Source organism: Crinia signifera, chromosome 2 (assembly GCF_055691185.1).
Source record: "Crinia signifera chromosome 2, ASM5569118v1, whole genome shotgun sequence".
Classification (NCBI taxonomy): Eukaryota; Metazoa; Chordata; class Amphibia; order Anura; family Myobatrachidae; genus Crinia; species Crinia signifera.
Window position 1 is genome coordinate 226,592,118 of NC_139218.1, and position 23,342 is coordinate 226,615,459.

At 43.0% G+C, this 23,342-nt stretch overlaps 1 protein-coding gene across 2 annotated transcripts in view; it reads left to right on the forward strand.

Annotated features, from left to right (window-relative positions):
* DTX2 (deltex E3 ubiquitin ligase 2) overlaps positions 1 to 18,989 on the forward strand; it is an 80,082-nt gene extending 61,093 nt beyond the window's left edge. For both annotated transcript variants that reach the window (XM_083173935.1, XM_083173936.1), the window contains 5 exons: positions 8,606 to 8,673; positions 8,793 to 8,951; positions 11,593 to 11,754; positions 12,359 to 12,448; positions 18,083 to 18,989. In XM_083173935.1, coding sequence (XP_083030061.1) covers positions 8,606 to 8,673; positions 8,793 to 8,951; positions 11,593 to 11,754; positions 12,359 to 12,448; positions 18,083 to 18,307 — 704 coding nt within the window. In that variant the 3' untranslated portion in view covers positions 18,308 to 18,989. The remainder of the gene's footprint in view (positions 1 to 8,605; positions 8,674 to 8,792; positions 8,952 to 11,592; positions 11,755 to 12,358; positions 12,449 to 18,082) is intronic.
* The last annotated feature ends 4,353 nt before the right edge of the window (positions 18,990 to 23,342 follow it).

Below are 23,342 nucleotides of genomic sequence, written 5' to 3' on the forward strand. Positions count from 1 at the left end.
GTGTCACCCAAAGATAAAGGGGCCTGGGGTGGGTAATCATTTTGACAGCCACAGTGCAGTGGACATTATGAGTTTATTCTTATCTGCTGAGTCCTCATTGAAGTTAGCAGATTATAACTGGTGATACGATCGAGTCGGCTACATATCCCCAAATATTTGCTTTTGTAGTGTTGCATTGGAAACTCTTCCAGGTATTGTAAAATATCAGGAGATATACTTATATTGAAGGTCTCTCAATATTAATTTTACTGTAATTTGCACTATTAAGTGTTTAAGCTGCATTCACTTCAGTGATGTCACGAGTTCCTAGTGAAATAAGATTGTATTTTTCAACTAGTTAACGGAATGCAGCATAAATTTGCAAATTAGGACAAGCACCCAATCCATTTTGTAATCCATATCACAATATAGAGGAGATTCCAAATTAATGCATTAGGTTAAATAAATGCAATGTAAAACCAATGTTACTATGACACTGTAGGTCAAATAAGGAGAAAATGGTTTGTTAATTGGGCAACTAAGCATCTTATATAATGGTTAGTATAATGTATGCAAAGATTAACTGTCACAATTCCGCTTATACGAAATAAGAGCTCCTGTGTTCTGAGCTGAATCTGACGTGGGTAGCAGCTGATAGGCCATGTGTGTGTGTGTTACTAGGTAGCAGGTTAAGACTTTTTTATATTTGGTTAACTATTTATGCTGCCTTCCCTATGCTGAGATACCCTTTATTTATTTAAGGTAAGAACATTAATATCCTTGCAATCAATACACTTGTAGTGTGTAAAATCCTCTGATCATCAATTTAATATAATGGTTTTTGTATATCAGTTTCTTCTTAATTGATGTATTAATTTTTTTACTGTGTGCTTATCTTCTGTAAATATGCGATCTGTTTATTAAATTGGGTACCTTCTAAATTTGAATACAGGTTGGGTATCCCTTATCCAGATATCCCAAAACCGAAATATTCAGAATAGTTCAGTACCCCCGCCCCTTTATTTATACTCGCCTCATCCCCTGATGACCACGGCGGCCATTGGGCTCCTCTTCAGCGGTATCCCCAGTCCCAAGGATGACTTCACTGGCGCACCCGTGAAATTCAGCATTTCAAAGCAAATGGTCAACTGTCATTTGCTCTCATCCATTACCAGGATTTTGTTCCAACCAGCCAGATCGGACAATCGATTTGTAGATGTATGGCAGGCTTTAAACTCATTTTAGTGGCATAAGACTCTAGTCATGGTGTGAATAGAAGGGCTGTTTAATGTGCAAGAAGGCAAAATTCTGTGTTCTAACGTGCTTTACATAAAATAGTAATGCAACTTTCCAGCAAAGTTGAACATGTTTTGTTACCCTCATTGTATTTTTCTAAATACAGGTCTCTATAAAGCTTAATGGGGCAGATGTATTAAGCCTTAACAAGAGATAAATGCAAGGGTGATAAAGAGAGATAAAAGACCAGCCAATCCCCTCTTTACTGACTTTTTTTCAAACACAGCCTGTAACATGGCAGTTAGCAGGTGATTGGCTGGACGTTTATCTCTCCTTATCACCCTTGCATTTATCTCTTGTTAAGGCTTAATACATCTGCCCCAATGATTGCTATGCGGCTCAAAAATAAATGCATTCCAATAACTTTGTCCAGGCACTGCAAATGCTAATACTGTACAGACAGACATAAGTGTTCAATTAATTCAAGGCAATTCAACTTGAAAGATTGTTTTTGTACTATGGGCAGAAATCTGGGTAACATGGAAAGCCCAGACAAATATGTGAAGAGCGTACCAACTACACCCAGATTGCATCTTTTGTTAGAACTGACTTAGTTTAGGCCTTGCCAACTCTTGGGCCCTTCAGCTGTTGGGAAACTTATTTCTCTGATCAGCTGGTAAAACATACTGGGACTTGTAGTTTCACAAAAGATGGAGAGTAACTGATTGGTCAGGCCTGCTCGAGTTCTGCTGTTAATCACTTGATGAGATACAGTACATGCAAGGAATTAAATTAATTAAATCCCACGCACAAAGTTGAATGAGCTACCATCCTTTGGTCTTCTAGATCAGGGGTCCTCAAACTATTTCTCTTTCAATGGTCCTGGTGACACAGCTCAACACTGGGATGTAGGAGGGTCCGAAGGAGCCAGGCACCTATCCTAAAGCTTTTAGAGGGTAGGCTCCTCCCCTACTGCATCCCGGACTTCTCCAGTTCGTGTTAGGTGCCCACTGGAGTGGGTGCTATTCTAAAGAGCTGCAGGAGCAGCTGAAGAATTAGAGTAGTTAGGGGAATTTTATTATTTTATTAATTATACTCTAGCTAGGTAGGTACAGTGTGAGGATTCTCATAGTGAATCCTCACACTGCTAGCGCAGCAGGAGCTGACAGAAGCGTGTCCTGTCAGCTCACTGTGCACAAGGGAGACGCTGTCTGGCCTCCCTGTGCAGCGCTTACAGCTTCTTTTAAGAAGCTGCCTGGGCTCCGGAGTGTCCTGAAACCGGCTTCACGTTTAGGTGGGGATCATGGGGGACAGGCGCTCCGTGATGGCGGCGGCCATTTTATGCGGAGCTTACACGCTGAGCTCCTGTATGAGAGGACAGCAGCGTTGTTACAGGCATGTTCCAAGTGGTCCCCAGTCGAGGGGGAGATACTGGAACTAGGAAATCCTACCAAGGGAGCGGCTGACTGGGGGTGGTTGGCGCCAAAAGTCACGGACCCCGCAGCAGCAGGGACTTTGGTCTCTTCCCTCACTCTGTGTTTGGCGCCTTTCAGAACGCTTGCAGCGGAGCTGAGCTGGCTTACAGATCCTAGCAGAGTGTTTGGATTTCCTGGGATTCGTTTCCCCGCATCTGAAACCGACAGACAGCTAAGTGACTGAGTGCAATAACCTGTATAATCGCTGGTACATTGTATGCACTGTATATATATCACTTTTCATCATGTCTGAGCAACATGCTGTGGTTTTGGGGGAGGGAGCCCTTATTGCACTGAGCGCGTGTAATGTATGCACACAGAAATTTGTCCCTGAGCAGATGACCAAGGGGGGCCTGTGTAACACTTGCGCTGCTGTGAGACCCATGGGGAGTGAACCTCAGAGGGCAGAGCAGATTGAACCCGCGTGGGCCAGTGCCCTAGGCAGGTCAGTGAACGCTTTGGTGCAGCTACTGGACAGACAGAGTGATGTATTTGTAGAATCCCAGAGACCTATGCCATCATCTCAGCAGTCCTCTGGCTCCTTGCCTCTTACCCAGGCAGATCCTGCCTTTATTCAGGTGATGCAGGATACTGCTAAGGGGATCAACAGGTTTAGTGAGATACTAGACAAGATTGATGTTGATGTTGCAGGGACCCCTAAAAGGTCTTATGCTATGCCTACATTGGTAGATGAGGAGGAGGGAGCGTATACTGACATCCCCTGGGATCAGGGGCGTCTACCTCTGAGGCCAGACCTTCTAAGACAAGGCCCATTCAATCACCTGGATTCAGCTCGATTTATTTTGACGGCCTGGTTATTGAAACCGCCATTTTGAAAAGAAAAGGTTATTCTGACGCAGTGGTTCATACTATGATTAAAGCCAGGAAATCTGTGTCCTCGGCAAATTATTATAGAGTATGGAAGACTTACATTCGATGGTGTGAGAGACGGAAGTCACACACATCTCATTTTAAATTATCAAAAATGATGGAATTCTTACAAGATGGTTTCTCATCGGGCCTAAGCCTTCAGTCATTGAAGGTGCAGATTTCGGCCTTGTCCATCTATTTCCAGAAGAGGATAGCCATTTTACCGGAAATTCAGACATTTTTACAGGGGGTATCTAGTTTGAAACCTCCATACAAACAACCAGTAGCGCCTTGGGATTTGTCACTGGTTTTGGAATGCCTTCAGAAGGCACCCTTTGAACCTTTGAGGTCGGCGGACCTAAGTTTCTCACATGGAAGCTGGTGTTCTTGTTGGCAGTGGCATCAGCTAAGAGGGTGTCAGAGTTAGGAGCTTTGTCATGCAAATCTCCTTTCTTAATTTTTCATGACGATAGGGCGGTCCTTCGGACAGTGCCTCAGTTTTTACCGAAGGTAGTCTCTGCCTTCCATTTAAATCAGGAGATTGTTCTACCTGTGTTTCAACCCCCAGAGGGTTCTAAGAGAAGGGACAAGTTGAAGAATTTGGATGTTGTGCGTGCTTTACGCATTTATGTGGACAGAGTAAAGAGTGTCAGAAAGACTGACACCTTGTTGGTGTTGTATGACATACACATAATTGGTTGGCCTGCATCTAAGCAGACTATTGCTAGGTGGTTGCGTTCTGTGATAGCTTTTGCAAACACCAAAGTGGGAAGGCCTGTACCGGCCAGAATAAATGCGCATACCACCAGGTCAGTTGCCACCTCTTGGGCGGTTCGACATGGGGCAACAGCTGAGCAGGGCTGCCACTTGGTCGTCTGTTCATACCTTTGCCAAATTCTATAGATTCCATGAGTTTGCGTCGGAGGACGCATCATTCGGGCGAGCAGTGCTGAGAGCTGCAGACCTGAGCGTACCCACCCAAAGGACCGGCTCTGGAACGTCCCAGTGTTGAGCTGTGTCACCAGGACCATTGAAAGAGAAAAAGGGATTTTTGTAAGAACTTACCGTTCGAATCCCTTTCTCTGATATGGTCCTGGTGACACCGATCCCTCCCTTACGCTCAGTAAGTATGCCAGAATTTTCATGATGTTCATGTTAAAATGGTTAAAGTTAACAGTTTTGGTTATAAAATGTGCATATAATATGTGCAGGCGTTTGTACTGAGTTAATGTATTCCAGTGGCTTTGAAAGATTGAACTGAAGAAGTCCGGGATGCAGTAGGGGAGGAGCCTACCCTCTAAAAGCTTTAGGATAGGTGCCTGGCTCCTTCGGACCCTCCTACATCCCAGTGTTGAGCTGTGTCACCAGGACCATATCAGAGAAAGGGATTTGAACGGTAAGTTCTTACAAAAATCCCTTTTTTGCTATGGGACCCCATCTGACAATAAAAATAATTACAGGACCCTAGCAAGTGACTGCTTAAGGTAATCACATCACATGTGTAGGCAGCAGACAGCACATACATGGCAGCATTGTGGAGGCACAAAATGATGGGAGGAGTCAGAAGTAACAGATAGTTCAACAGATTTTTCAGACTCCTTGAATCACTGACTGAGATAAGAAAAATAATCAGCTTGATGGTCAGCAACATGGAGCTGTGACCCCATGCTGAGAAGGGCGGGACCAACAGTTTGAGAACCGCTGTTCTAGAGTGATTGATTCTACCTCTGGGGCTTGTACAGGCATAAAAGCTTTCTATTTTCCTGATTGACCTGTTATACGAGTCTAGAACAGCAATGCGCAATATTTTCTATTCCATTTTCTTCATTGGGAGAATACTCATTAAAGGGGTCAAAATAAAATATATAAAATACGTACATAGGTAAATGATCTCTATAGAGAAAGATATGTGCAGTAAAATATGTCATTTAGATTCAATTACTGTAGTTCAGCAGTTGGTTTATCGCTCAGTGACCAAATTGCTGAGCTTTTATCTGTGACCAGTGATGGCGGGGGAAGCGCATGCTCCTGCGACCAGTGACCACTGCTGAGCTGGTTGCTGGAGCTCAGTGACCATATCTCTGGAGATTTTGGCTGAAATCCCTCCATGTGCACGGGGCTTTTGAGAATATTTGTGCTTTCAAACATTTAGGATTTTTTTTTTATTTTTTTTACTCCAGATAAGTACATTTTGGCATTTGTGCTTTGTATGCGAAAGTTTGCTTTACGGTACCAATCTGGCTCTGACTATAGGAACAGAAATAAATGATACAAAATTCTTTATGATGCAACTAAAACCCTTCATTTCTTTGTGTTTGTTTTAAGTAAAAACTATTGCTAATTACCTTGCCTGGACATTTTGCCTTATTCCATTATGCGATATACAGTATACTTTAGACTTTTAACTTTAACAATGACGTGTGTAGTAATCTATTACAAAATGTATACGTCTGAGAAGTGGTGTAACAATGGAGCCGGCGCCGCCGGGTTCTGCAAGGTGCCAGGGAGAAGTACCCTGTGTCTGCTGGTTCCAGGAAGAGGAAATCCTGCTCTGCCAGGATGGAGACCGAGTGCCGGGTCTCCCTCTCCTCAGCATCACAGGACTTCCTCTTTCCAACGCGGGACTCACTCTTCTAGACAGCTCAGGGCTGTTTCTTTCTGGCACCAGCAGCCGCAGGATTTCCCTCCATGGTGCCAGGTCTTCCTCTCTTCTTGGGTACAGGCAGCAGAACCCATAGGCAGGCAAGTGTTGTCATCAGAGACCTCACTGGGGAGTGTAGACGCGGAAGCCTCTTTCCCTCCCTCCTCCTAGGTACCACGTGGACGGAGGCTCGTGGCAGCCAATGTCTGGGTGTTCAGGTTGCAAAACTGAGGTATAAGGTAGTCTTTTCCTGCAGTGAGGCCATACAGGCTTTTTTGGAATGTGTGGGTGCAAATTCTTTATTTTAAAAACATTTATGGGCATATTTTTACTGGTTTCACTGGAAGCCATGTTTTTTTTTTTTTTTTTTTTTTGGGTGGCTGGGACAAACATTTTTTGGCAGGGGGTGAAGAGTGGGGACAGTGGCAAAATTTTATGATGCAGGAAAGCTCACAGTTGGCAGTATGATGCAGGAAAGCTCACAGTTGGCAGTATATGATGTGATTACATTGAGACTAAGGACTCCGTGGCCACTTGTCTGGAAAGATAGATGCATGGCAGCAAGCTTGATTGACCAGAAGGCTGTCTGTCCCTTTCATGCTTCCTTTCCCCGGTGTCAGGTGCAGAAAAGCTTTAGTAAATAAAAAAATCTTTGAAGAAGTTGAAAATAATCCTCTCTGGTTTCTTCAAAGCTCTGTCCGTATTACAAAAGAGCATTGGGGTCGAAGAGAAATGAGCTAGCCAGGTCCTTGGGATGGGAGGATGTAGAATACAGTGTGGCTTGATTGGGGGATTGAAAGAAGTACTTGGGACAGGACAACTGCAGAGCAGACCATGGATGTCTGATCCTGGATGAGGGATCACAGTCCCAAGTGATTACTGCGGAGCAGAGACTGAATGCGCTTCCTGTGGCAATGTTGCTAGCACCGCCCCATGACCTTTTATGATTGCTGCCTTTGTGGGATTAAGTGCTCTGCGGACAGATCCTATGATTTCCGGACTGTCCAGAGGAATACCAGATGGGAGGAAAGGCTAGCTTACTGTAGGTCCTTTTACCCCACTTTTTTTCTTTCTTGAAGCAATAAGATTAAGATGGTGGAAAGGGCAATTGTTTCAACGTTGGAACATGATGATATCAATGAAGGATGAAACAATCCTATTCTGTTTTTCATTAGCATACACAGGTGGTCAACTCTGACTATGGAAAAACAATATTTTACTAAGAAAAAAAAATCTATTTTGAGTATTTGTACGAGTTGTCTGAGCCACAACTTGGGCACAATTTCCCTTGACCTTCCCTAGCAGCTCCCGAAGAGTCGCCATATCCGATTTGGTTGTTGATGTGCCATGTTTTACATGTGATAAATCGCATGCGATATATAGCCTGTAAAAGGACTACTTGGGATCTTCAAAGGAAATAGGGTGCGATACATTACAGGTGTTAAAAAGCACCCAGGATGTACCGCTGATGGGGTTCAGATTTATCCTATGTTCTGCAGGTCTGGCTTCCGACTGACCTCTGATGCACACGGGTACGCGCATTAAATTCGATCAGAGGTCAAACACCTGCAATTTTGGACACTTTGCATCTGATTTCTCGGCCCATCCCTCGGAATCGGATGTAAAGAGGCCAATCAAACATGATGTATGGGGGCCGTAAGTGAATGCATTTCAACAAAGTTACATATTTTATGGGGTTAATATAGTGGCAATAGCAATTGTGCCTTAAAATGTAATCATTGCTTTCATTAAAAAGTCACCTTCGCTCCCTTGTTTTAAACAATTTATTTATGCATGTTTTCACAATCGGTTAAACCTAAAACCACTTCCTATCTCCTCTACAAAAAATATTGTTGTGAATCATACAAATATATGTCCGAGCAGCATAGCATAAATCCGCATTAGCACAACATTTCCCAATAGCCAATCACATCCCAGTCATAGTACGTTCTTTTTGACTGAAATATAGAATCTGCTGTCGGTGAAAAATCTCCATTTTTTTTTCAGTTTTTTAGGTCGTTTCGATTTTTCACCTGGGCTAAAAATACAGTATGGTCAGAAAATCTGTATGTTTTCGACTATTTTCAGTTGAAATTGGGGGTGGTTTCGAAGCTTTTTCCCTATGCCAACAACAACAAAAAGATGAAATAATGGGCAAAATATGACAAAAACTTCAGAAATTGAATATTGAAGCATCACAATAGGCCTTTTTTCCACCTAGTACTACTTAACAATTCTAAAATAGTACTGTTGCCCATGTAATGCTAGATAAATTCCAAAATACTGTGGTGCTGAGACAATGGGAGTTTAGAAATGGTTGTACAAGTACAGCTAAATACTGTAAGTATACTTTTTGTTACATGTGTGTATGTAATCTTAAGGTTTTTAAATATGTTTATTGTAGGCAATACTGCTGACCCAGAACAAGTTGTGAAGAAATACCTGGAAAACATACAGAAGCCTCCAGAAGAGGTCTGATATCATTCATAACATTACCATTAAGTTGATCAGAGAGATGTATGTATATGTATGTGTGTGTGTATTTTTTCTTGCAAAAATGTATACCTTTTAATTTATTTGTTATCTTTAAGGATTGTATTATCTGCATGGAGACACTGTCTGCAGCATCAGGGTACAGCGAGTCCTCAGAAAGCAAAAACATCAAGCCTACAGCTGTTGGGAAACTGAAAAAGTGTGGTCATGTATTCCACCAGCTCTGCATGTTTGAGATGTATAACAGTGGGAACAAGGTATTGCCTCTATGTTCAACTGGCTCTTACTACTTTACCAGTCCCTTGTTTTCTTCTTCTTTGCAATTCCTATTGAACTTGTATAAATAATGGTTTCTGCAGAACAGGTTTTAAACCCATCTGAACAAAAGAACTGTTTAACATCCGGTTTGCTTGAAATGTGTAAATCAGTTGTGTTTGTGTGCAGATTAACTTTCTGTGTAGCTTAGAACCATGTGCACCCAAAAAAAAAAAAAAATTGCACATTTTACAAGGTTTCTAAGAAAAGTATAATATTGCAATCTTAGCGATATACAGTATGTATCCATTCTGTGAATAAACAGGGACACGTTATAAGCTGCCTTTTGTTCTGTAACACACACACACAGTGTGCCTGCAGTGGAGGGTGGATTGCTACAAGCATTTAGTGCCGTAAAGAGGGCTAGTGATTTGCAAATGTTTTATGGATGATACATGATGAACGTACAGTTAGATGTCCAGTAGTGGATGACGAGCTGTAAAAATCATAGGTGGCTGGGTCTTATCTGATAAGTCTAGAGCAGGGGAGCAAACTCCAGTCCTTGAGAGCTACCAACAGTTAATGTTTTCCATGTCTCCTCACAGAATCACAAGTGAAGTATTTCGCTCCACCTGTGGATCTTTTAAAATGAGTTAGTCAGTAATGAGTGCACCTGTGTACCTGCGAGGTGAGCTGGAAACCGTGAACTGTTGGTAGCTCTTAAGGACTGGAGTAGGCTACCCCTACAGTATACAGAACCCTTTGTAAGTAAAAGTGAGTGCTAAGGAATTTGGTGATGGAGAAAATAAGAAAAAAATAATAACTTGTTTTTCTTTTCACAGGTGCAAATTCTATTTTTATTTAAATTTTTATTTATTTGTAATATTTGTTTTTATAATTTTGTGTTTTTTTAATTCATTTTTATTCTTCTTTTCTCATCACCATATTCCTTTAATTGAGCACTTACTTTTACTTACAATCTGTCTTCATTTATAGAACTGCTTTCTAAACATATGAGCATTGCCGAGTGCTTGCCAGATCCCCCTAGCTGGTGAGCGCTGGCAGAGGGGGCGGCAGTGTGCGGGCCGGCACACGGGGACGCGCAAGCAGCTCACTAGTTCGTCTCCGTCAGTGGGGACAGGGTGCTTCCCTGCCAGTCTCTGCTTCAGGGAGACACGCAGGGCTTCCGACAGAAGGGGCGCGCAAGCACCCCATTTTGTCGCACTCTGTTGGCTGGCGGGGGCGCATGGCGAGAAAATCATAATTGCCTTTTTTAGTGCAAACTTTTTTTTTTATTGAGTTACAATAGGGAAAATAAGGAATATGAAGATACAAAGGAGAGAACAAGTAGGGGACAGAAGTATGAAATATAGAATAGCTCCCGAGTGAAAAAAAAAAAAAAGGATCAATCCTAATCCATGACAAAAGCCATCCAGAATGCTAGGGGGGTTACTTCAACAGTCAAGTGTTAAGCCATGTACACACGGGTCTCAGCCCTGGCGATTTTGTGTGCTGTGTGTATCAAGATGTAGTTAAGCCGACAGAGATGGCTAACTACATCCTGCCAGCCATGGGAGCTGCGGCCAAATGCACAGTGTAGCAAGAATATTCTTGGCTGCACTGACTATTTGGCCAGGTGATAGAGGCACTGCCGGGCCACGCATCGCAATCGCCTGTTGTGTACGCCCCTTAAGAGTTAGTCTCAGAGGACTCAAGGAGACTATATAGAGGCCTTTGAGGAGGCAGGTGTAAGAATATCCCTAAAGGTTGCAGTCTATAAAGCCATTGAGCAGAACCTTGTATTCCTGAAGAATGCATAATCTGCAGAAGTTAAAATAACCATTTCCATAAAGTAATCCATTTTACTCAACCAATCCTTAACTGTTGGAGGGTGGAGGAGTGCTACCGCACCGGAATAAGGGACTTGGCAGCATTATTCGAACGGCACAGCTGGGACCTTTTTACATTTTGAAATTAGTCTGGAAGACAGATGAAACAACTAAACAACGGCTCAGATGTAACTGTTTCCGTTAAATGAATAGCCCAGCTGTCCAGAGTGGCTGCAGACAGAAGCATTGGCATCATGTGTGAAATGGGGTGCCAGGTGCTCTAGAGCATTGCCAGTACGTTGGGCATTCTCCCACTTCAGCGGCTGAGATATAAATACATCTCATTAATACGGCTTCCTGGTTCACCTTGGTAAAGAGGCAAAGAAGGAAAAGCTATAGTGGCACAATGTGTATAGTACATCTACAGTACCTCACTGTGTTCTATTTGGGATGCTGCCGAGTTGATTTTATTGGCTAGAAACTACTACTGATGTTACCTGTCTGATGGGCGGCTGTTGCATTGGAAACAGACAGAAAGGTCATTGAATATGCAGTGCAAAGTAAGAAAACGTGTCTTGCCATGTAAATAAATGGAATAGGAGATGATGGCTGGTCCTAAGTAGGCTGGAAGGGGTACAAGTTTTACACTCCTGCTTTATTGAATTTTGATGTCTTTACTCTACTCTAAGGTCAAAATTGTGAGTAATCACCTGGTTTGTTTCCCAGTGTGTACACCGTATTAGCCATGCACCATTGAACTTTTCAGATAAATGCATATACAGTAACCATTCTCTTTTATAATTGTCATTTGTAGGATGGCAGTTTGCAGTGCCCAGCTTGTAAGACAATATATGGAGAGAAGACTGGAACACAGCCAAAAGGAAAAATGGACATTTTTGTTATACCGCAGTCTTTGCCTGGTCATGAAGATTGTGGCACAATCCACATTATTTATACCATTAACCCAGGAATACAGGTACATGAGAATTGTAACACCATCATGGCCTGGGGCAATGCATACCGTAACAACATTTTTCAGTTGTGATGCTGTAATCCTTTGTCATAGATTAAGTATAATAGTTTAGATGTAACAGCAGCTGACATGTTGCTGTGTACCTATCTATGCGTGTCCACTACATAGCCTGGTGTCTTTGTGTGGGGAGGGAAGCTCAGGTACCTAAAGCATAATGTATGATAAACTGCCCTCGGAGCTGCGATAATGCATGGAGTCAGGAATTTATCCCAGATCCTTTGTTATTGCAAGATAATGGGACACTTTTTCTCCTGGAATAAATCAAAAACAAGCTATAATTACATAGGCCCGATAATGACCAGTGTTAATAAATCAGCCTGTTCTGGGGGGGGTTTTCTCGTGAGAAAAGTTTTTGATGAATACAAAGTTTGTGTATATTGAACCATCACAAAGCAAAGCTGTCACTATCTCAGTAAAACTACACCTCCCCCCTCCCCAATTCTGTATTTCTCAATATTCTGTACTTTGGAATATGTGATAGGAGACTCATTCTGTAATACATAAGTCGTTTGCCAGTCTTATAATGTAAAACATGATTTTTATGCAGGAACCTGAGCACCCAAACCCAGGGAAGCCTTACACAGCCAGAGGCTTTCCTCGCAACTGCTATCTTCCAGACAACAGCAAAGGAAGAAAGGTAATCCGGATACATTTTTCTGTGGTTTAAACCAGCTAAACTCCCAATTAATGTACTGGAGAACCCACTATTGAACACTACCTGTAAGGCAAGGAGATTGTCCCGAGCAAGGCTGGGTCTCTCTCCATACAACTCAGTATTTTCCTCAGTACATTACAATATTAAAACACAGGAACCTCTCATACAGAATAAGAATAATACCTTTAAATGGAAGAAGGAAGGGATTAGGAATATAATCGATGTGTTGGACCAGGAAGATTTATCAATGCTCTCTTATGAAAGTTTAAGCGAGAAATACACAGAGACAAACATCTCAAAATTTAATTACCTCAAGATAAGAAGCTATGTGACAAGTATATTGAATAGCCTGATAGGAAAATAACTAACAGGGGGCCTGGATCTGGCAATACGCCAGGCAATAAGTAAGGGAATTACTACCGCCCTATTGTACACACAAATTAAAAGACAGGCCCAGGTGGAGGATATAAAGACAGGGATGACAGCATTTGTCAGAACTAACAAAAATATAGTGACAGCATCATACATGGAGATGCAATACAAACTGCTGCACAGGGCATACTATACGCCAAAGAAACGGTTTCAAATGGGAACAGTTACAGACTCAAACGGCTTTAAATGTTTAATGCCGGGAGCAGACTTGTATCATTGCACTCTATGACTGTCCAGAAGTGCAAAAATATTGGAGGATGGTAGCAATACATATACAAGATAGTTACGATATCAAGATAAAGCTCACACCAGAATGGGCCATATGGGATATACTAACACACATAATAGACTGTCGCAAGGGCAACGGAAGTTTATAGCTAAAATAGCAGCTGCTACACGTAAGACAAACCTGTCACAATGGACATCTGCTAATACACTTACAATTACAATATTAAAACCGAGAATATCGTATCTATACCAGATGGACTGGATAGAGATGAATACAGACAAAGATAAAAAAAATCAAAAACTTTTTTGATACTTGGCTTCCCTATATTAAAAAATGATCCCCCCCAACCAGAGAATTAATTAGAAAAATGGTATCAATGACATCTTGGTACAAAATGGAGGTGGGAGGCCAATGGAATAAGTCCCTTTTGAGAAAGAGAAAGAACACTATATAAGAAATAAGGGTGAAGGGAGGGAAGATAATGGATACCGGGACGGGGGAAAAGTTAGCTGTCAAGCAGAAGGAGGAAAGAAGGAAAGGAAAGGGTGGAAGGGAAGTACCAAGGGGCATACAGTATATAACAACATAGATAATGCATGGTAAAATAAGTTTTATTAATGGACTAATTTGTGAATTCCTTTGATACATGAACTAAGAAAATATATGATGTAATGTAAAAGTTTTTAAAATTGTATGAAAATTTTTCTACTGTCAATAAAAATAATAATAATAAAAAATAAAAAAAATCTGTGTTAAGTGGACCCTCGGGGCTTAATGCATGCAGCAAGTGAATTCGCTCTCACCCTGTAACCTGGAATCTTAGTCTTGCCATGCATTAGCCACGAGGCCTACCTCTCCAGGCCTTACACTGTTATACCCCTTTTACACCGCCGAAAAATCCGGGTCAGCGGCGGGTCAGACCCGGATCCTCGGCGGTGTAAATGGGGGGTATCCGTGTCCATTTACACGGGTCCTCTACCCAGGTCCTGACCTGGGTAGAACCCGGATGGGACCCGTGTAAATGGCGGTGTAAATGGTCCCGCTGCGGGTCCACAGCGTGCAGCGCTGGGGAAGCTGTCCCCAGGTGCTGCGGGAGGAGGGGGGTCCCTGCGGCTACTGAGGCGAGATGGGGTACCTGTCAGCGGCCAGCCTGACACGGCGCTGCCACTGCTGTATCTCCCCCCGGCGGCCGGTCCTTGCGGCGGATGGACAGTCAGTGTCGGCGGTCCCTCTGGCGCAGGGGAAATAGTACTATTTCCCCTGCGCCAGAGGGACCACCGACACTGACTATCCATCCGCCGCAAGGATCGGCCGCCGGGGGTAGATACAGCAGCGGCAGCGCCGGCAATCATAGTGTCAGGCTGACAGGTACCCCCTCTCCCCTCAGCAGCCGCAGGGACCCCTCTCCTACTCACAGCACCCGGGGACAGCTTCCCCCCTCTACCCCCACAGCACCCGGGGACAGCTTCCCCCCTCTACCCCCACAGCACCCGGGGACAGCTTCCCCCCTCTGCCCTCACAGCACCCGGGGACAGCTTCCCCCCTCTGCCCTCACAGCACCCGGGGACGGCTTCCCCCCTCTACCCTCACAGCACCCGGGGACAGCTTCCCCCCTCTACCCCCACAGCACCCGGGGACAGCTTCCCCCCTCTACCCCCTCCAAGCTATATAGATAGATCTATATAGATCTATATAGATCTATATAGATCTCTATAGATCTATAGATCTATATAGATCTATAGATCTATATAGATGTATAGATCTATATAGATATCTATAGATATATCAACAAGGAAAGGCAGGGCTGACCCGGGTTCAGTGTAAATGGTGCAGACCCAGGTCGAAGTGCTGTGTAAATGCAGTATAAAGCAGGGTCAGACCCTGGAAACTCCAGCGTTCAAAGACCAGGGTCGGACCAGGGTTTTTGGTGTAAAAGGGGTATTAGTCTAAAGCCTGTGCTAAGTCCCATGGCCAATTGAAGTCCCCTCTTTGCGTTCATTTAAATATGTGGTTTGGTTTTTTTCACTAGTTCATGATACAAAAAAACAAAATTACATGTTTTTATAAGTAAAATATGAATGAATTCTGCATTTTTATTTATTGTATTGAAATAAATATCACATTTTTCAAACTGTTCATTAACCCTTTCAGTGCCAACATCTGAGAGAGATGTTAAAAATTGCTAAAAATGCTAGCGTCGCTCACATTTGTTATATACATTCAAATAAAAAATGTTAAAAATATATATATATATTTTTCCTATATAACGTAAACATTACAGGTCCTAATGAGGAATAAAAATGTTTGCTTCTCAGTTTTCAAAACTATATTTACAAATTCACTCTGTACCGTAGTGATTATTAGCTGTGGCAAACTTGACACCTGGTGGTGAATAGGAAGTACTACCGAGCACATTACAGAGAGGAAACATCATCACAAAATAATAAATGTGATTGTATTGTCAATTGTATCACTTCTCATTATAAATTACCATGTTTAGTGAGTGCATTCAATGTATGACCAGCCTTACAAGCTTATTGCTTACAGGTATGTGTAATACACACAATGGAAAGACTAATGCATCATTTAGCTTGTACCTGACACAACATCAAAACCTATTAGAACCGTAATAATGCCTCCTTACATTCAGTGGCAGCACCGTAGATGCTAACTCCAAGTTGGCCAAAGGACCCCATTCTACCCACCTCCTCATGAGGGGGAGGAGTCAATCCACCAAGTGAAGTATTGAGCGCTCCAGAGTGACAGTTAGGGGTAGACTATGATGGGTAAGGTGAGTTCAGTGTTGAACTGCAAGAGGGGATGGCTAGGGTAATGCTACGAGAGTGGCGGGTGTAGGTTTATCCCTGTGGGCATGGGGACGGGCAGGAGGAGGTGCAAGGTCCAGAAGCCTGCTTGGACTTAGGGGGCATGGCTTCACGGGGAAGCCACCGATAACCGAGGTATGCAGCCTGCTTCTGTAGACTCTGCAGCACCCAGCTCCTGTTACTTTGGAGGAGTCGTCATTTTGGTGTCCACTTGTGAGTGGCTGAAGGAGCAGAGATAAATAGTATTACATTGCAAGCAGTGGTACATTTATATGTTTTTATTTACTGTATCCGTTTAATCAATTCATTACCATGCTTTTTATCTTTCCATATTTAACATTGAATATACAGTATAACTATACATAACTGTCTGTTAATCGTGCAAGGTTTTCTATGCTATATAAATCAGCAGCTGTGCCCTGTACCTTTGTCTCCTAGCAAAAAAATTGCACTGCAAACAGCTGGAACAAAATGCAGCTGTCAGGCTGTTAACCAACCAGCCACATAACACCCATTCTCTACTCCCTCCATTGGCTAATTCTTAAGATTGCATAGCCCAACATGACAAGGGCCAAAGTTATCTGACGCAGCTTCTGATTCCATATTGCCTCACACCATTACTACTGTAACTGTCCGGAAGAAGATACAGGGATGTTGTAATCTCTCCCTACCTGTCTGGACGGTGACAGCTGTCAGACAGGACAAGACACCCTGTGGATAGACATGTACTACAAGCTCTGAAATGGTAGAGTTTGCTTCAGGTAGCTGGCCCAGTTCTGCTTTTCAGGATCCGGATCCCTTGATACCCAACCCTGTATCTTACATTATAGACCACTCCTGGGCTAATATTTTTATAAACCTGGGGATGCTACCGACTTATACAAATTTGTTCATGGTACCCCAACCGTTTATTGAAATAATGCTTAAAGCAAATAAACTATGAATAGACCTACATTTTTCCTTAAACTTACATCTTGTCAGTCTGATGGCTCACAGTGTATATGGCACACACACTCCCTGTGCCTACATGGCTTACCAGATACAGTATCCGATCAGTAGGACATATTGAAAGATTTGTCATGCCCAATCGCCTGATTAGTGATATCAAATCACTAAGCAATTATCAAGCTGATAATTGCGCAATGTATGCCCGGCTTCATTCTCCAAAGATGTTCCAAAATAGGACCTTATTCTGGTCCATTTGCTCCCTTGTTTATTCACACAGGGGGGTGAATTTTGGCACTGCGTATGCGTATAAACTTTTATGCACATGTGCAGCCGCTTGGTGGGAGCAGGTGCGGCGAATTGCTGCAAAAGTATGTTTATGCTAAACAGCGATTCAAATTAGTGCAGGAATTCAGGGATGGTCGTTCGCGCGGGCTGCGCATAGATGATGCGCGAAGCTGCGAATTACGCAGCTTTGCATGTTAATCAGAATCGCCCCCATAGCCTGGACAAATTAGTTGGTAGCCCTTAGAAAAGATCATAAATAATTGGATTATAGTGATATTTCAAACAAATTGCTTTCTTGAATTATTTTAATTTGGCCTACACATGTAGCGACCATGCTTAGTGTTCTGAGCGATGCCAGATCGCTCAGAATGCTCAGCAAGATCACTCAGCGTTGTGTGCTGAGTGATCTGCCAGCGACAGTGTTCTCCTTGAGAACCCTGACCCTGGCGATTACTTAGATTTATCCAGCTGGATATTAATCGCCGGGGGGATAGCGCCGCGTGGGGCCGCACATTGCTGTCGCAATGCCCCTAAACCGCTATGTGGGTAGTCCCCATAACACGTTTTGTAGTGGAAACATGCAACACTCCAAGCAGCATTTTCAGGAGCAAAATCCATACAAAACATTACATACCTCAATAACCCCCAAATGGTGCAGAAGGCGCAGCATTTCCAGTCGCAGGAGGAGTGACGTCGGTCGCACCGGATGATTCATCATTCTCACTGCAACCATCAACATAGCAACTACATATACAACAAAAACATGAATGCTCAATGCAGCAGTCACAGAACATGCAATAAATGTAATCTGGAGGCATAAGATGCAACAAAGCTTTTTATTTCTGTGTGTGTGTGTGTGTAACTACTTTATTCAGATTATTTGTTTGATTTCTCTAGGTATTGGAGCTGTTAAAACTGGCCTGGTCTAGAAGATTGATTTTCACTATTGGTGTTTCCAGCACAACGGGTGAATCGGACACTGTAGTATGGAATGAAATCCACCACAAGACTGAAATGACCTCAAACGTGACTGGACACGGCTATCCTGATCCAAACTACCTAGACAATGTCCTTGCAGAGCTTGCTGCCCAGGGGGTCTCTGAGGACTGCTTAAACGTGTAAAAGACGCTCTAGCTGTCTGCCTCCTAGTGAGTCATAGGAGGCATTCATTTAGCTCATTTATACGATGCCTTAATGTTTTGATTTAATTTAGCATTATATTTTTTGGTAAAGCAATACGTAACAAAAAATAGGTTTACAAAAATGCTGGGGAAATTGTGTGCTTTGTATAAGAGTGGCAGGTGGGTTTATGCTGCCAGCCCTGCGGGACAGGGACCAATCATTCTGAATGTTCCACCTTGTCCTTCCATACACCTGTGTAACATTGTGATACAGCACTTTCATTAAACAAGAGGTCAATTGTGGAGAATAAAATGTAAAGCCATTTAAATGCTATTTTGCCATGATTTTATTTAATATTCCTATGTTTGGTACTTGGCAAAGGACAAGGGAAATCTTGTGTTGATAATGATAGCTGGCTCATAGACCGATATGGTTTGCTTTCCTCTTACTGAGTTACATCTCTTATTACTCTTGAATTGTATTATTCTTTCTCTCAAAGTCAGTCTAGTTTATTAGCTAAACCGCAAATTGTTTTATCAGAATTCAGTTCTATTAGTTGAAAATTGTCATTTAAAACAAGATTGTTAAAACCCACCTTTTCTTCCTGTGTTGCTTTACCAACAGCATTTTATTAATGAGGTTATATTCTAAAGAATTAATAAAAAATATTTTATGCAAGCTATGCAAATATTTTCTTTATGAAACGTTTTACAACTGCTTTTGGCGACAGCTGTCCCTTCCATAGGCTTGCGCTCTGAGCTGTAGCTTGAACTTTATATCTTTTTTTTTTTTTATGTCAGATGGTGCCTTTGCTATTCATTATTAATCTGGGCTCAATATTGCCAGCTGTTGCAGAAAGGGTGGCACTGTTTTATAATGGGTGCTTATGCTCATCATCTATCAGGTACACGGGTTAAGCACAAGTGAGGGACAGCGTTAGAAACAGAGTGTATTTTGTTTTTGTCATGTGGCATTTTCTGGGCAGATGTGAATTCACCATAAGAGGCTAATTCTTATGTATATTGTACAGGTTGAGTATCCCCTATCCATGCATCCCTTATCCGAATTATTCCAAAAACCGTGGTTTTTGGAATCATTCGAATTTTTTTTTTTTTTTTTTTAACCCCTAACCCTCTTTTCATACTTACCAAGTCCCCGGGCGTCCACAGCAGGCCTCCGGCATCTTCTCCAGGGTCTCCAGCGGTCCCAGGAATGCATTGCGCGAGTGTGCGCGCGCCGGTGACGTCACCGGTGCGCGCGCACACTCGCACAATGCATTCCTGGGACCGCTGGAGACCAGGAGAAGATGCCGGAGGCCTGCTGCGGACGCCGGGGGACGCCCGGGGACCATCAGGGGACAGGTAAGTATGGCTTAAAAAAAAATATTCTAAAAACCGGAAAATTCCCCTATCCGAAATGCTCGCAGTCCCGAGCATTTCGGATAGGGGATACTCAACCTGTAGTTGTTTAGCAACTGTGTACCCAACAAGTCAAAACTGTACCTGTTACAAAAGACAGGTTATGCGAGTTTTGGTTGTGTAACTTCCCATGCATTTTTATTACTGAGATGTTGTACAAGAATCTACTGTATTTGTTCTAAATCTTCTATTTTATCTGAGCATGCCACTAGTCTAAACAATTTAAGGTACTTGTTTAGTTTCACGGCGGCAGCGCATGCCGCTCTAGCTGAATCTTGGCAGCTTGCCAAACTGCCTTACTTCTCTAATGCTGTGTTCACACGGTCCGATTTCCTTTCCGATGTTGACGATATAGTCAACATCGGATCGGCATCGGATGCAGATCGCAAGGGTTTTAACCCTTGCGATCCCGATCCGATCCCGATGCGCGTTCACGTATCGGAAGCCAGAAAGTCTTGGTTGCCTTGTCTATATAGTGCAGATCTGCACTATATAGTCAAGATAGGATGCAAATCGAATGTGCCTTAGGATCCTATCCACGATCCTATCTGATCAGATCGTGGATAGGATCTTAAGGCACATCTAACGTGTGTACACACCATAAGCTACGTTATCAGCGTAGCGCCTGTTTGAATCCTGGCAGCTCGCCAACTGCCTTACTTCTGTAATCTACGTTATCAGCGTCCTACGCTGTGTGATACGTAGGAGCGTTTTAGATGCTCCAGCAATGAGACGCTCCTGCCTCTGACCTCTGAATAGCTATTGCTCAGATGTATGATATGACAGGTGTGAATATGTTCCTGAAACACCCCCATTATCCACGACAGCCCGAAGCGTGACGAGCGCATGCGTTACGCGTCCTCCCGACCTTTTCATACCCCCACCATCCACGTTGGCGTGGAGTTGACTTTATGTAGTGTGGCGAGTGCAGTGAGCCACCGAGCCCGAAGCGTCGCGAGCACAGTGAGGGGACGCGGATAATTTCACATGTATTCCGCGTCCCCTCGCGGGGCTCGCCACGCTTCAGGCTCGGTGGCTTGCTGCGCTCGCCACACTATATAAAATCAGCTCCACGCCAACGTGGATGGAGGGCGTATGAAAAGGTCAGGAGGACGCATAACGCTGCGCTCGCCATGCTTCAGGCTGCCGTGGATAGTGGGGGTATCAAATGCCAGTATGTAACATGGAGCACTGGCAAATGCCTCCTTTGTTGTGCATGATACGCAATTGCGTCCACACCCCCTCTTTGGACACGAGAGGCGCGCGCTACTCAGAAGCAGGAGCGTCTCATTGCTGGAGCATCTGAGACACTCCTACGTATCACACAGATGGAGCAACTCTCCGCCGGCGCCCGCATGATCCCCTCTCCACAGAAGAGAGGCTATCATGCGGGCGCCAGCGCTGTGTGAGAGGTGCTCACTAGGCTTGACAGGAGCTTAGGAGTAGCAGCGATGGGCTGCGGCGGAGTCAGCGTAGGACGCTGATAATGTAGATTACAGATGTTAGGCAGCTGGCGAGCTGCCAGGATTCAAACAGGCGCTCTGCTGATAACGTAGTTTAGAGAAGTGATGCAGTTTGGCAAGCTGACAAGATTCATAGCTAGAGCGGCATGCGCTGCCGCCGTGAAACTAAACAAATACCCAATTTAACAATGCAACTTTCATAATTTAACAAAAACCAAAGGAATTCTATTTTCTCATACGTAGTAAACATACTGTTGATATAATTTGGAATGAGCTTGTTGGCCTAGTTTATTGTTCTAATGTGTTTTCCAAATTTTTCTGAATGAGCAGTTTTTCCTGTGTATCCTCTTCAAGGTAGCGAATAACAAAAAGCTCGCAGACGTTTTACTTCGAAGACACGGACAGCAGGACATGTGACTTATATATAAATATAATTTTCGAGGGAACCAATACAAGCTAGTCTGTTTCTTTATTTATATAATACATGTGTTTTCTGAAAACTATGGTAACATAGTATTTAAGTTTATACAAAATACCAAGTTTATTACATGAAACAAATTCTTATGAATAATTATGAGTTTTCTCTTGCGTGATAGGCTATGTGTCTACAATCTTACATGATGGCTAAGTACTTTACAAGAAGATGTTGCTTTAATTTTAGTTTAGTCCATGTAGTAGTAGTTTGTTTATTACTTATACCACTTGAACACTGCCCAGGTCACCTTTTAGCGTAAAAGGGTGCTGATGGAAAAACACAGGTAGACTGACCGGGCATTCCAACCGGGGTACAGAGCAGGGATGAACTCTTGTAATGGGGCAGTGTAAACTGGTGAACCGGGTCATCCAACCTGGGTCCAGTTTACACTGTATGGAGAGCCAAGGGAAGCCCCAGCAATAACCCAGGGCCAGTTTACCGGTTATTAAGCGTGCCGTGGTACACTAATTGTGGTACCTTTTCCATGTGTCGACCATTTGCATGTCAACCTTTCGTCTGTTGACCTTTTCCATGTCGACTCTTTATACCATATCCCTGTGCTACGGCTTGACATCGGTGTTCAGTGATCAAGGCTGGACCTAGAACTGTAGTGTAAAGGGGTACAACACTAATTTCTCACTGAAAATTCATGTCCTGTACAAGCAACTTATGAACCCATTGCATTTGATAATACAGCTGCAAGTTCTAGAGGCTATATGCCACACCTATGGTACTCCAGACTCACAATGTCCAGGGTAAGATCATGGTTAAAATGCCTTAATATACTAGTGTATGATTATGGTAAACTTGTCCACTTTTTGGATGGTTTAATGCACTTCGTCCTGTATAGCAACAACTTTGTCTAAAGCAGGGGTCCTCAAACTATTTTACTCTGGGACCCCATTATACAATAAAAATAATTATGGGACCCCAGCAAGTTACTGCAGAAGGTCATCATGTCACATGTGTAGCCAGCAGACAGCACATACATGGCAGCAATGTGGAGGCACAACATGATGGGATGAGGCTAAAATAACAGACAATTCAACAGATATTTCAGACTCCTTGAATCACTGACTGAGATTAGAAAAGTCATCAGCCTGATGGTCAGCAACATGGAGTCACGACCCCATGCTGAGAAGTTCAGGAACCACAGTTTGAGAACCGCTGGTCTAAAGCAATAAGCCATATGCTAGCCATATATGCAGAGATTTTGTTGACCAGTTTAATTCCAGATTGTCTTGAAATCACTGTTAGGGAATCTGGTACTGATAGCCCCAATCACATGTGGACATTCTGGCTCTGAGTATTCCAGTCACACATCCTGAGGGCCAAATGGCCATCACTGTCCAAATTATCAATGCATATGGAAAGCTTTAAATGTATCATTTTCATCTGCCTATTCCAATTTCACTGTTTTGGTTTTAGGTAAATGATATGTAGAAAATATACTGAGTTAGTCGACATTCTTTCAGTTAATCTAAACATGGTTTCTTTATTTAAACACCAATAACGAAACCAATATGCTATTACCTGACCATGGTAGGAGGGCTCATATTTTTGGCCATCAATGATTGATTACCAGCCTAATTTAGCTTTAGAATGTGCATCTGCGTTTTGTTTAGTTTTTGGGGTTTTTTTTTTTCTGTGTTGGAAATTGGAATGAAATAGAGAACATT